Source organism: Macrotis lagotis, chromosome 4 (genome assembly GCF_037893015.1).
Source record: "Macrotis lagotis isolate mMagLag1 chromosome 4, bilby.v1.9.chrom.fasta, whole genome shotgun sequence".
NCBI classification, from domain to species: domain Eukaryota; kingdom Metazoa; phylum Chordata; class Mammalia; order Peramelemorphia; family Peramelidae; genus Macrotis; species Macrotis lagotis.
Window position 1 is genome coordinate 79,675,396 of NC_133661.1, and position 15,598 is coordinate 79,690,993.

The window sequence follows — 15,598 nt, forward strand, 5'->3', positions numbered from 1 at the left end:
CAGTCTTTTTTCCTTCTATTTGAGAGAATAGAAATAGAAAAATAACAGTGTAAATCAAGCAAATAAAGGCAGAGGATTCAGAGAAACTGCATGAATGGAAGCTGATTAAATGTTTGTGAGAATCAAGGAAGAGCGCTGCCCCTCCATGGACCTTCCACCTCTGCAAAGATGGGGGAAGATGTGTCTTCTCATAGCTCTTTGGAAACATTTTTATTCTTTGTAATTTTGTGTGATTCACTTTCTGTTATTAACTGATAGTTCTTTCCATGCATATTGTTGTAGTATTTGTGTCTATTACTTTCTTAGCTCTGCTTACTTTGTCCTACATCAGTTTTCTAAATCTTTTCAATACTTCTCCATAGTCATCACTTCTATCTCTCTTAACAAGTATGAAGTGTGCTTCATCATCTATTCTCAGGAACCAAAATTAGTCTTTGCTTTTGGCTTGAACTCAGCTGTCTTTTAGTACTGTTTTTCTTTACATTACTGTAGCCATTGTATATAATGTTCTCTGGATCTTCATGTTTTGATCAGTTCTCTCTAGTCTTTGATCAGCTCAGAAGTCTGATCATGTTTATCTTAATCCCTTACATTTATTTTCTTATAATATAATAATGTATTCATGTACCTCATATTTCTATAGACCTTCATTTTTCAGTCACTTTCTAACTGATGGATTCTACTGCAATTTCAGTTTTTTGCCACTACTATGCTTTTGCTATGAATAGTTTGCCTAGATAGCAACTCTCTGTCATAGATGACCATGGGGTGTGTGTCAAGTGTGATTTCTGTGTTGGAGAGTCAATTGTGATCATACGTAATAATGCTTCAGATCATTCATAATGAATTAAATGCAAATTAAAGCAACCCTAAAGTCTTAACTCACAGTCAGCAAGTTGGCAAAGATGACAATACCCTTTTCCTTAACTTTTGAAGGAGCTAACAAGAGTCTTGTTTTGTTCCATTTCCTAATAGCATCAAATAAGCCCAAGTCAGAACTGCCCAACACTATTTCCCACTCAGTTTCACCTTTAAATCCCCTCATTATGATTTTACTTAGAAGAGGCTCTGAATGAGCTTGCTGTAAATTGTTTTTTTCCATGCCCTTCTTCTCTGTTTTATGAGATGTTTTCATACCATCCTCAGTTATGAGGTTTTACAAATGAGTTTATATTCTCAACTTTGGAATAGAAAGGTAACAACAGTAAGTTGGACTTTGGGGCAAGGGGACCTGAATTTGAATCCTGCCTCAGGTACTTATTAGCTGTGGACTCCTGAGCATGTCACTGAACCTTTCAACTTCAGTTTTTTTCTTCTATAAAATGGGTATAAGAAGCATCTACTTGACAAAATTGTTGTGAGGATCAAACAAATTAGCATATGCAAAATGCTTTGCAAAAATTAAAGCTCTATAGGAAGACCAGCAACTCCTGCTCTGCTGCTGTTGTTATTGTTATTGTTGCCATTGTGTTATACTGACTGCCTTTCATCTCCCATTTGGCAAGTTCATTTCTGGTTTTCTAAATTCTTTTTAGTCTCTCTGGTATATCCAAACTATAAGTTGGCTTACCTTGGCCAAACTTAAGGAAATGGTACTATTCTGTGACAATATTTGTTCTATCCATTTCTCTGTGTGTGTGGCATGATTAAATAGATTAGATGGGAATATCCTCACTTGTATGGTCATCCTCTCATCTTTATTCCCATTTTTTAGTTTTCTGTGTCATCTACATTTCTTTGGCTTCTCTTTTTTCGTACTCTAAAACTATTTTTCTGACATTTTTTTCCTTTCCTCCTTTGTGTCCCTTTCCATTGAAGTTCCTGAGCATTAAAAATGTATGTTAATTTAATTTGAAGTATCTTGTCACATTCTTTATTGTGTTTTCTCTTGTTTTTAAACTCCTGGATGTCTTGTACATCTTATATTCAGCCCATCCAAAAATGGTCTTTTTATCTTTTCCCCAAAATCCTCCTCCTAATCTTCTAACTTCTCTATTACTGTCAAGGGTTATCACCATCCTCCCAGTCACCAAACCTGCAACCTAGGTGTCATCTTTGACTCCTTTCTGTCATCTCCATCAGTTTCCAAGTTCTGTCATTTCTACCTTTGTAACATCTCTCAAATATACCTCCTTTACTCTGAGATAACCATTGCCCTGGGGCAGACCCTTATCACCTCACATTGGAACTATTGCAGTACTCTGGTTTGTCCTCCACTCAACTGACAAATTGTTCTTCCTTAAGCGAAGATCTGACCCTGTTACTCACCACTTCCAGGACTGCATATAGAATCCTCTGCTTGGTTTTTAAAGCCCTTCCTAGCTTTCCAAGTTTTTTACACTTCACGTTCATGTGCTAAGATCTAGTAACAGCGGCCTCCTTGTTGTTCCTCAGACAAGACACTCCAACTCAGAACTCTGGGCATTTTCCCTGACTGTCCCCCATGCCAGAGATGCTCTGCCTCTTTCTCTTCCCCTCCCAGCTTGTCTGGCTCTTGCAAGTCCCAGATAAATTCCCATCTTCTATAGAAAGACTTCCCTCTGAAAAGGTCTCCAACTGTATAGTGTTTGCATATAGTTGCTTTGATATTGTCTCCCCTATTAGACTATGCTCAATTCATTCTTTGCAAGATTTTAATTCATAAACTGAAATTAGTTTCTTTGTAGCCTTTTTGCACTTGTTTATTGTGAATACTGCAATATGAGACCACTGTACACTATGCCTTTAGATGCGTGATAAAACCAAATGATGAACCCTTTATTTGTTCCTCCAAAGAGAACTTAAGGAGCCATTTTTATATTTAGCTGAATCTCCCTTTTGTTTTCTGGTATCAGTGATAGTTAAAAAATATGAAGATAGATGTGACTTAGTTTCCCCATTAGTGTGTCCACTTATTGGTAACTGGAAAAGGAGCTCATATTTGGAGTACCAACAGCTGTTAATGTTTATAATATAAAGATTAATTTTGGGCACAATTCCATGTTTGCTAGAATTCTTAGTAATGTCATTTGATAATAATATTGACTTTCTCACTTCAGGCTAAAAATTGTACCTCTTGCTGTTACCTACCATTTTCCTTGAAGATTCAGATATTGTGGGCTTATGTAGGCCCCCAGGTCAATCCACAAGCTCATGTGTTAGGAGGCCGGTACCTGTATCATTGCAGCTTGATAACGGTAAGATGCAACTTTGTCATATGTAGTAGACAAGGTAATTCACTCATCCTGTGATGCTGAATAAACTCCAGCTTGGGTACTACATGGATAGAGTTAAGTTGTGTTTCTCTTCACTCCTATTCTGCATTGGCTTTCATTAAAAGTGATCCATTCCTAGGGTGCTAGCACATTCTTTACACATTTGCTCTATTTTTAATTTCCCTCCTCTGTTAATAATGTTTTCCATGACAAATTATGCATTATCTAATTATTTCAGTTTTAACTTTACTGATTTCAACCAACAGCTAATGTGACAAAATTAATCCAGCCAGACCCCAGTGAAATGACCCCTTGGACACACTAACTGCCCTTAGTCTATAAGCTGCAGATGAGCTCTAGACATGCACAACAAGAGAAGCAGCAATTATGTAAATTAGGATCCCTAAGGTGGCACGCCCCCTGTAAGAATAGGACCCCAAACCCCAGAATTCTGGGCTGCTTTGACCCATGTGCTCTGAGTGCTCCCAGTTTGGATATTTGGTTACATACATGCCTCTATAGGCCTTTCTTCCCCTACCCCCCACCTATTCTTCAGCTCTGCATCCCATCCCACAAGCTGATCCTGAGCTATCATCTGCCTTTGTATTCCCTGGGCCTTGTTAAATAGTGTGATGGATATACTACTCCCTGCTTATTGGCAGTGTGATCCTTTCCAGCAAGTTTTTTTTTTTTAGGCTTTTGGCAAGGCAAATGGGGTTAAGTGGCTTGCCCAAGGCCACACAGCTAGGTAATTATTAAGTGTCTGAGACCGGATTTGAACCCAGGTACTCCTGACTCCAAGGCCGGTGCTTTATCCACTACGCCACCTAGCCACCCCTCAGCAAGTTTCTAAAGAACCATTTATGTTAACCCTAACCAATGGACATCATGTTGTTGGTTCCCTTTAGCTCATAAAACTCTATGCTAAGACTTATTTTATTCTGCCAGAGTGGTCATTTGTATTCCTGAGGCTCTGTCTGAGACCTTTTTCTTTCTTTCTCTCCATTTTCTTAGTGATCTTAGCAGCTTCCCTGCTGCAATAAATAGCTTAAAGGAAAATTAGATTCATTGATTTTTAAGTTTTTTTTTAAGTGTATTCAAAATTCATGAACCATTAAAAATGGAGTAAAATAGCTAAAGTCTTTTAAGGTATTTTTTAATGGTTCTTCTGGATTATCTTTAGAAGGTTTCTGTTGTTAGAGATATTGGCCTCTCTTCTGGTTCTCACCTCCATCATTTCCAAAAATATTACCATCTGTACCCTTAGAATAGATGAAGTATGAGCCTAGAACTTAGGTACTTAGTGAGCTATGAATGCTAGGAGGTAGAGTAGTTTTGATATGATATGTTTATACTTTGATCTCACAGAAGACCATGATATCATATAATACTGTGACAAAAACATGAATTGGATTGAGTGAACTATCTAGGTTCAGTGGCCACATGTGAATCAGGATGCCTGGAGATATCCCTTGAATATGAAGCAATCAGGGTTAAGTGAATTGCCCAAGGTCACATAGCTAGTAAGTGTCAAGTATCTGAGGTGGGATTTGAAGTCCCATCCTCCTGATCCAAGGCCTTATCCATTGCACCATCTAGCTGCCCAAGTAGAGTTGTATTCTTAAAGGGATTGATGTGATGTAACAGAGACCAGCTTTGGTATAAGGTGTAACTATATCCCCAGAAGATTTACTCATAAAAACTGATACTTTATGATTTGAATGGTCCCTAACCAGTTGATTGTGTTTTCAAGGTCTTACCTGCTGATTTTCCAAACTAGTTACCAATACCATAGTCCCTCATCTCCAGGATAGCCAGTAGTCTCCTCTTCTGCTTTAACTCAGGAATTTAATTGTCACTGCTCTTTCCTCCAACTTGGAGGGCTTAAATTTAATTTTTCAGAAAAGCTGAATACTTTTGGTTTAATCATAAATGAATTTCACCCTTAGTTAATAAGAAACATTATTAGAACATCCCACACTCTGGAACATGCTAGTAAATTGAAGTCATTACTATGAATACTGATGTTGGCATCTAATAAGCTATGTGATTATAAGGGGAAAAGACAAACAGGATGAGAAATTGACAAAGGCAATGTGTGGTACAAAGTACTGGACTGATCATGGATTCATCCTCTCCAAGCTAAACATTTACATTCAACAGAAGTGGCAGCCTCAAGACAAAAAAAGTGACTCCAAGAAGAATTAATGTCAAGTGATTAGAGTATACCTCTGAACAGCAACAGTTTGTTACTGACTTAGAGGAAAAGTTGAGCCAACACACAATTGGCAATAGTGGAGCAAAAGAAGAGTGGACAGCTTTCAGAGATTTGGTGTACAGCACTGCATTTGCTCATCTGGGTCAGAACACTTGCGAACATCAAATTTTTATCATTGATGCAAACAATAGGGAAATTCAAAATCTGCTAAATGAAAATTTAAGAACTCCACACAGTTTAGATAGTTCATCCATTTCTAAGAAGGCAGCATTTAATTCCATCAAAATAAAGTACAAGTGAAGCTTAGAGAGATGCAGTACTCTTGGCTCAGTAAGAAGTCAGATGAAATTCAGTTTTATGCAGACAGTAAAAATCCAAAGGGCTTTTATGATGCTCTGAAGACTATTTATGGGCAGAAGATCTATGGTGCATCTCAACTACTCAGTATTGATAAAACCATTTTGATTAATGATAGGGACTCCTAGAGAGTTGGGCTAAACACTTCCATAGTATTCTTAAAAGACTGTCACCAATCATTGCAGTGATCTTTTGCCTCAAGGTGAAGCCAATCTATCCCTAGCTGAACTTCCAGCTAAAGAGATGTTCAATGCCATTAGACTCATGGAGTAAAGCATATGGTGCTGATTCTATTCCAGCTGAGGTATATGGGGGGTGGGGGGGGGAGGTTCATTGCTCATACAAAAACAGACTGAAATTTTCCAGGTTATATGGGCATGATGAGGTTATCCCCCAGGAATTCAAGGATGTTTCCATTGTCTATCTCTAAAAAGGTAAAGGGAATAGATTGTCCTGTGACCATCACAGGGGTGTTTCTCTTTAGTCATTACTGGTAAGATTCTTGCCAGAGTCCTTCTTAATAGACTGGCCCCATCACCTGGAATGAGGTCACTCTCTGAAAGCCAATGAGGCTTTAGAAAAGGTCGAATAACAGTCAATATGGTGTTTGCTGCCTGACAACTCCAGGAAAACAATGCCATGAGCATAACAGAGGTCTGTATGCAACATTTGTAGATCCGACCAAGGCCTTTGATACTTTGGTTGTGAAGGCTTATGGAAAAGTTATGTCAAAATTTGGTTGCCCATGGGGCAGCTAAGTGATGCAGTGCAGGAGGACCTGAGTTCAAATCCAGCCACAGACACTTAATAATTACCTAGCTGTGTGACCTTGGGCAAGCCACTTAACCCCATTGCCTTGCAAAAACCAAAAAAAAATTTGGTTGTGGGGGCGGGGCTAAGATGGTGGCATGAAGGCAGGAATTCTTGGAAGCTCATTCCCCCCCAAAAACTCCAAAAGCTGTTAAATCATGACCAGCCAAAATTTAGAGGGGGCAGAACCCATAGAAGGCCTGAGTAATAGTTTCCCAACCCAAGACAACTTAGAAATTCCACAAAAAAAAGGTCTGTTTTACCAGGATCGGAGGTTAGATCAAAGGAAATGTGATACACGTAAGTTTAGAGTAACCACCCTAGGTGTTCACATGGATTAACTGTGCCTGTCCTGTGGTAGAGCATTCCAAGCTCATATTGGCCTGATCAGCCACAGTCACTTCACTGTAATTTGTCTCTAACATAGTGATATCATTTTTGTCTTTTTCATTAAAGAAGGATAAGAACTAGCTGTTGCTACTACCACAAGAATCACCCGTGAACTTATTTATTATCAATAATTATATCATTGTTTCATTTATGTAGAATTTTTAAATTGATATTACTAGATATTTCTAAGTAGTTTTCACTTTGTTAATTCTTTTTCTTATACTGGATTCTTCAGTACCACCAGACTGTCTTTCTTATCTTAGAACACACCCATCATATTTTCCTGGAATTTGTTGAAGCATTTGACCTTATTATATCTACTTATATTCTATAGTGGTTCCATTTTTGCTTGAATTCTTATTGGCTCTCCGCAAATTCTGATAATTTATCTGGGAAAACATTTTGAGATATTACTTCAAGTCTTACTATTTCATCATACAGTTAAGAAAAATCACACTTAAAATAAAATCCTGATATCCCATTGAAGTTTATTCTTGAAGGATAATTGAGGGTCATCATATTGCCCATAGTTATTGTAATAGGGCGTGGCTAATTAAATATCCATTCTCCAGTGTGAGAAAGAAGTAAGGAGCAGGGTGGAAATAATTGAGGCCTAGTAAAGGTCAACTTGCTCCCTTCCAGAAAAAAGAAGGGAGGGTGGAAAGTATCCTGCAGTGCTAACTACCAGTGTTACCCAATAGATATTCATTACTATGTGCTAGCCATTAGGGGAAAAAAGTCAAAAGTGAAACAGTCCTTATACCTCAAGAGTTAACTTTCAATTGGAAATAAACTTCCTAAAGTGTCTATCTTCTGCAATTCTCTTACTCTAAGAGGTACAGCCTCAGAGCAAAGAATAGCACCATCACCAGAAATAGTTGAAAAAAATAGATTTACTACTTCATATCATTGAAATTCCTATCATAAAAGGTTATCTTCTTTACAGGTCATTTACTCCTGACTGATGACAATATCGCCTAATGAATTATTAGACAGTGCTAGTACTTTGCCCCTTCTCCTGTAGCAATTATTAATAGTCTCTATAGAAGACTTCTAAAACTTCAGGTTCATTAAGTTACTTTTATGGTTTTATTACTTTTAAAAAAAAACCTGTATTTTGAAATTAGACTCAACATTTTCTTTGTATATGTCCATTTTTGGTTGAGGTCTTTTATGTGAAGTTACTTACAAACTAAATTTTATTCCTTGTGCTACTTGATTTTTATATAAGTTATTTGTTATTTCTGATGACATCATTGCCCTTGGTTCCTTACAAAAAGGAAAAAAGAAAAGAGAAGTGCTATCCCAGACAATTGAAAATTTTAAAGGTTTTCACTAGCTTCTAATATTTGGCTACCTTAGCATTTGGAATGTGGCTTTCCTTCATGAATTTGAAGAATTTAAAAATGAGACCCATTTCATATCCTTCATTTGGTGGCAAATATCTCTTCTAATTACTTTGTAATAACTTTTTATTTAGGTAAGGAAAAGGACTTCATAAGACTTAAGTGTCCAGAGATTTATTAAAGCATGGTCTTTCAGTTAACTTGAAATGTAAATGGCATGCCACAGGACTTTATCAAAAATAGATTGAATAGAGGGTCAGGGAGCAGTGCCAAGATGGGGAGAAGAGCCTCTCTTAGGTGCTCTCAAAACTCTAACTAAATAAGGACTCTAAATTTTTGAGAGACAGAACCCACAGAGGGATCCAGTGAGTCAGTTCTCCAGCCCAAGGTAACTTGGAAAATAGTGGAAAGGCTCTGCTCCTGGAAGCAGCCCCAGGGTGCTTGGGAGCCATGGCTCATGGCAGTGGGGTCAGTTTCCTGACCTACACCCTGGGGAGCAACAGGCACAACTTGGAAGATCAGCAGGGGGTCCTCTGCCAGACAGAGAGAGAGAGAGAGAGAGAGAGAGAGCTTGAAATCCAGCCCTCAGGGCACTCAGCGAGCAGCCTGGCCACCAAAGCCCAGATTCAGTAAACGGAAGCAGGAAGAGCGGGTAAGCAGGAGCCCCTAGGCAACTGAACCTTGAGTGCTCAGCTTACCAAAGGGAATGAAGTGGAGAGAGACTTATGAGATTTGTCCTCTGTTCCTGGAACAGGACTTTGGGGCTCTGACCACATTCAGATCCTGATCACAGTCTAGCCCCCCCCAATAGAACAGCAGGGTCACCCCACCTCAGCCCCATGGCAGAGGGGTACACTTGTGGTCATTCACAGACCAGGAGGGAAGACAGAACTTCACACACTGAGATCCTTTTGGGGGGGGGGTGTCCCAATAATACTCAAAAGCTCTGGAAGCACCCCAAGACCAGGCACAGGCTGGGGAAATGAGTAAGCAAAGAAAAAAGAGGAACACCGTTGTGAAATACATTGTCTATGATCCCAAGAATGATCAAAATACTCGGTCTGAAGATGAGGAAATACAAGCTCCTGCATCTAAAGACTGCAAGAAAAATTGAAATTGACCTCAGGCTATGACAGAGCTCAAAAAAGATTTTGAAAATCAAATGAGGGAGATAGAAGAAAAATTGGGAAAAGAAATGAGAGATGCAGGAAAAAAACATGAAAATGGAGTCAACAGCTTAGTCAAGGAGATCCCCCCCAAAAAAAATGCTGAAGAAAATAACATGTTAAAAACTAGCATAAGTCACATGGATAAAACAGTTCAAAAAGTTATTGAGGAGAGGAATGCTTTAAAAAGCAGAATTGACCAGAAGGAAAAAGAGCTCTGATAAAAACAGATTCTTCAGAAGTAGAATAGAAGTAAAGGAAGCTGCTGACTTTACAAGAAGTCAAGACACAATACTTCAAAAGAATGAAAAATTAGAAGAAAACGTGAAACATCTCACTGAAAAAAAAACTGACCTGGAAAACAGATTCAGGAAAGATAATTTAAAACTGGGATAACTAAAAGTCATGATCAGGAAAAGAGCCTTGACATCATTTTCTTTTTTAAGGTTTTTGCAAGGCAATGGGGTCAAGTGACTTGCCCAAGGCCATACAGCTGGGTCATTATTAAGCGTCTGAGGCCGGATTTGAACTCAGGTACTCCTGACTCCAGGGCTGGTGCTCTATCCACTAGGCCACCTAGCCGCCCCCAACCTTCCAAGATAACTTTAGCTGAACAGTTATTTCATTCTTTTTGTGGATTCTGTCACTTTGGAGTCCATTTAGATGTTAGTTGTTTCAGAGGGAAATTGGGGAAAAAACTCAGGGAGCTTTCTAGATTCTCTCCACCATCTTGACTTCGTCCAGGATGTCAATGCCATTTGAAGACCTGGTTTTCTTGATGTGTAGGGGTATATTGGAGTTTTTGAAGAAGCATTACTTGTTCTCATACTGGATTAGAGAAGAACGTTAATCCCCAGTTTCTCAAACATAGCATTTCTATGCCATGCTTTTGTGGACCCTGAAGCATTGTGGGAGCTGACAGGAAAGGGGGTGCTGCAAAGCAGAAGTTTGGCCATGTGATTTTTCTGTGCTCTCAAGCAGGCTCCCCTTGGGGAAGAGCTGTGCTCTGTGTTCCTCCTAAGGGGATTATATCTTTTCATGGTCTTGGCCATCATAGACAATACATAGGTTTTTGGTGGTCTGTGTGTTTGATAGACAAATGACATCCATTTTAGTGTTTTAAAAATAAAATACTACTAGGATTATACTGTAAACTGAAGGCTGGAAAGAATTTTAGAAATGTATACTTTTAGTCTTTTTCACTGAGAGAAGAGGTATAGAAAAGTTGTAGTCTACACCTATGCAGTTGAGATCCTTGATGGAACCTAGATTTCATCTCCCACTTCCTAGTACCTTGTGTGCTGGCTACTGATCCCCTTAAAGACAAGGTTGGACATGATCCCTTTTATTTTCCCTGGCTATTTATTATAAATGTTTAATTATGCCTCTTGTCTTTGCATCATGGCTGTGTTAACTCATTCTTGCCCATTTAAATCCTCCCTTGTGATCAAAACAATTGAGCAGCAGGACCTTAACTAAGATCATGTAAGAACCATTAATGATAGTATATCTGAGAGTCTATCTTAATAATCTTTCCATTCCCCTTTCTTCTACCCCTCACTGTAATGGGAGGGGGGATCTGAGAGAGAGAGAGAGAGAGAGAGAGAGAGAGAGAGCGAGAGCGAGAGAGAGAAAGGCTGCCTTGTTTAATTTATATCATTGCCCTGTACTGTGTAAATTGTGCATTTGCATCAGATTATTTTCATGTATATGACTTATTACAGATGTTCCTGCATTTCTCTGAATCCCTCATACTCATCATTTCTTACTGTACAACAATATTCTGTCCTTCTGATTAGCCATACTTTTTTCAGCTATTTCCCAGGTAATGGAGACCAACTTTGTTTCTGGTTCTGTATCAGAACAAAATGCTACTATGAATATTTTGGTTTGCATTCAATTTTTGTCTCTAGTTTTTACTTCCTTGGGATATATGTCCAATATGGACAATTAGGTGGCACTGAAGAAAGGGGATCAGGTCTGGAGTTATCTTCCATTTAATCCTGCTTCCTCGGTTTCCTAATCTGTAAAATGATCTGGAAAAGAAATAGTATCTTTACAAAGAAAACCCCAGATGAGGTCATGACTAGTGTAATGACTGAACAACACAATATATCCAAAAGTAGGATGACTTCACACACACACACACACACACACACACACACAAGCTACTGCCTGCCTTTCCTTATTTCATTGTTGTACTTCTTGCATGCTCCATTTTTAATCACACAACCCTTACCCTTCATTTTACCTGTCCTCTCCATATGCTTTCACAGGTATGCCTTTCCTTGCTGAGAATAACCTCCCAAGTTCTCTCTGGTGCTACCTAATACCTTTGCAGATCCTTTAAACTGTTGGCATCATTCTTGAAATAACCTCCTTCTACTTTATATATACTTTGTATTTATATTTGTCTGGGGATGGCTGTATTACATAGAATGTAAACTTGAAGGAGGGGGTATTATATATTTGTCTTGTCTATATTATTTCTACAATTCCTCATAGCACATAAGCAGTTAATTATGTGCCTAAGCCAGCAGGCTGCTTGACCTGTCTTTTCTTTGTTTCTGCAGTTACCTTCATCAGTTGAAGAAATATCTTTGACAACTTTTGTCTCCTTCACTGACATCACAAAGAAGCCAGAGTTTACAAAGGTCCAGAAAAAATTAGACTGGGCGTCACCGTTTAGCTCTATTTTTCCTTTTCATGGGGTATTCAGTGGAGCAATGGAATCTCTAAGAAGCTTGAGTACTCCTGTTGTCCTTCTTTGTATGTTATTACTTGGCCTTCTCAGCTTAGAGATGAACTGAAGAAAAGAGAAGAATCACATTTCACTTTTCCCACTGAGTGTTATAAGATGGCCTTCCTACTTATGCTATAGATTGATTCCAAATCATTCATACGACCAAAGAAGACCAATTCTGGGATAGGAGGGAAAGAGTCTTTGTTTATAGTGGTATTTCAGGAAAGAGATAACAAAAATGTTTTACCACATATTGTATGACCTCTGCCCCTATATAGCAGCTTGCATTTACAAAGGGCTCAGAGGTTGCTGATCTTCCCTGCTACTGGAATTTTCCTACAACAAGTAGGTCTGGATCATGAGAAAGTAACCTAAGTCATTCAAATCACCTGTTAGGTATAAGAACAAGTTAAAATGTTTACTTAACAGTAACTGTCAGGAAGTGCAAAAGAACTAAGTGTTCAGAACAGAGAAGTATTGATACCCCCCATCCTGGCTTCATTATAGACTACACTTTTTTGCCAGTACAAAAATGGGAAAAGCAGTTCTTGCCTTTCTGCACTGTCTCTGGAATATATGCTCAGTTCACTTTTTTCAGCAATTAAGGGACGTATTGTTTGTATTCCTCTTTCTTTCCCCAGAGTCAGGGAAAACAGAAGTGATTTAGTACAGAGTATTGTACTAATTCCCAGAAAAGAAGTACTGAATTTTATTTGTGAATCTTGACTATTCCTTAGTAATTATTTATCTTTGTTATTTTGGGCAAGTCACTTAAATCTGTCTAAGCTGCAGTTTGCCTATCTTTAAAATGGAAAAAGACTGAAATAGGTGACTTCTCATACCTTAATTGTATAATTTTATAATTATTGTATAATTTTATAGTTGAACTCATTATCTCCAATGGAAAGTATTCTTCAATCTGTACCTGGGTCTTGATCATTTAGCATTTTTTTGTTAATAACTTGGATAAAGTCATAGAAGATAAAATCATAAATTTTCAGTTTGCATAAATCTTGGAGGAAAAACTAACACACTGGATGGCCGAGTTGGGATCCCAAAAGATCTTGACAGCCTGAAACATTTGGATCACATCTAATAAAATGAAATATGAGCTAAATTAAAATTTTATATGGGTCAAAAATCCCCACAAAATCACAGCTCACTTTATAAGATGTGGGAGATATTACTAGAGAGCAAGTATTTATAATTTATAAAAATGAAGAGGATACAGTAAGAAAAATTTCACTCAAAACTACAAAATGCATGAAATTATCTAGGAATTAGCCATCCAAAATAAAAGTAACAAGAATAAAAATGAAGCTCAATATATGAGTCAACAGTGTACATAATATGGCAACCCCCCCCCCAAAAAAAAAGTAAGAACATTTAGGCTGCTTAAGAGAGTCATGGTTTCCAGAAATAAGTATATGTGGAAATGCCTCTTTTTGGCACTTAAATTTAGAATAAAAACCTAAAAAAAAAACCTATTTAATGTTCATTCCCCCCCCATTCTACATCCATTGCCTTTATTTGCTAATCTGTTCACTTTCCTCAACCCCTTTACAGTCTGACTTCTGTCCCCACCATTCAACTGAAACTTCTCTAAGGTTACAAAGAACTCTTCCTTTGACCTTTCTTCCATTCTCAAACTTGGATCTTTCTGCAATGTTTAATGCTGTCGATCAACTCTTCCTTCTTGAATACTCTTTCCTTTCTATTTCTGGTGGAGTTCAGAATAATACTGAGGTTATGAATTTAGGAGATTAGAAGAATAGTGCCTTTGGGGAAAAAATGGGGAATTTGGAAGAACAGTAGGGTTTTGGAAGAAATATGGTGTACTTTGTCTTCTATGTGTTGAATGTGCACTGTCACCAGGACATGCAGTTTTTAAATGTTTAGTAGCCAATTGCTATTATGGGACTGGAGCTCAAGGGAGAGTTGTGCAATGTAGAATAGAAAAGTGAGATATCTTCACAGAGATAATATTAAATCCATGGGGGTTAATGAGGTCACCAAGAGAGATCCAAGTAAAGAGAGAAAGGAGCTCAAAAAAGAGACTTAGGAAATAACCATGGTTAGGGGTCATGAAAGGGATGTCAGTAAATGAAAATAAAAGCAACCAGACAGGAAAACCAGGACCAATATTGCCACGAAAACCCAGAGAAGAGATTATTTTGAAGGAAAGAGATAGCAATAGTGTCACATAACCCTTGAAAAGGATGAGATCGAAGACTGAATTTGTCAATTTAGAGATGACTGAGGAAGGATGAAGTCAAGATAGTGGAGAAAAGGTAGACACTCTTGAGCTCTCCCCCCAATCCCTCCAAACATTTAATATCTCAAAGAAAATTCTGTGGTGGTAGAACCCATAAAATGGGGCAAAATAATTTTCTAGCTCAAGATAACTTAGATCAGCAGGAAAGTTTTGTTGCACCAGGGTATGAGTGTGGCTCAAGTGGAACCTGAACAAATCAGCACTGGGGTTTAAAAGCAACCGAATCAGTAGCTGCAGTTGTTTCCAGACCTCTCAGTCCATGGATGGGGGGGGGCAGACAATTGGTCAGAGAGATTAGAGGGGTCCCATTCTGGCAGCCAGGGCTCTGTTGTATTGTCCGTATGTATGTATGTATATGTATGTATAGCAGTCAGCAACAATAGGAAAAAATCTTGCTATCTAGCTAAGAAGATGAGGTTTGGTTCCATGATTTCATTGGCATAGGGAACTTGAGGATGAGCAGTTGTGCCAGTATTTAGGATGTAGTCTGGCTATATTCCTGGAAGGCTTTGAATGACTAGATCTATTGAAAGCTAGAATTTTAAGAGATGAGGGTAGAAATAGGATTCGGCAGCCAAGGAGGAAGCCAGCTCTTCGCCGTTAGGGACTAAGAGGAGCTTTCTTTTTTCTCCTTTTTTCTCTTCATTTCCCCAACTATCACTTCTCACACACCATTTGGTGAAGGTATCTCCAGCAGAGGCCCTGCCCAACACCGGGGAATCCATCTCAGCCAAGGGAGGTCGCTGCAAAGAGAAGGAACTTCAGACCTGATGGAGGAGAAACTGTCCCGGGCCATGGCAAGCCGGCCAAGTGAGGGCGGCGTGCGGGCTGGCCGCCTCGCTTCTGTCCACTGCGGACGCGGCCACTTGAAATGCCTTGGCCCCCCGCTTCTCGGTCTGACGGCTAACCGCGAGGGGGGCAGGCTGGTGCGGAACGCGGGAGTCATCGCTGGGGACGCCCACCGCGGGGGCGCCGCCCGGCCCGGCTGGGAGCCTGGCTGCGGGTGTGGGCAGCGGGCCGAGCGTCCGGGGCCGCACTTGAACGCCAGGCTGCCCTGTCCACTCGCCCCCTGGCCGCGCCTCCCGGGCTGGACAGCGTC

At 39.2% G+C, this 15,598-nt stretch overlaps 1 protein-coding gene across 1 annotated transcript in view; it reads left to right on the plus strand.

Annotated features, from left to right (window-relative positions):
• The window catches only part of TCTN3 (tectonic family member 3), a 35,414-nt gene extending 20,130 nt beyond the window's left edge, over nt 1-15,284 (plus strand). The window contains exons 14-15 of the mRNA XM_074236196.1: nt 3,039-3,176; nt 12,055-15,284. Of these exons, the coding sequence (XP_074092297.1) occupies nt 3,039-3,176; nt 12,055-12,291 (375 nt within the window). The 3' untranslated portion in view covers nt 12,292-15,284. The remainder of the gene's footprint in view (nt 1-3,038; nt 3,177-12,054) is intronic.
• The last annotated feature ends 314 nt before the right edge of the window (nt 15,285-15,598 follow it).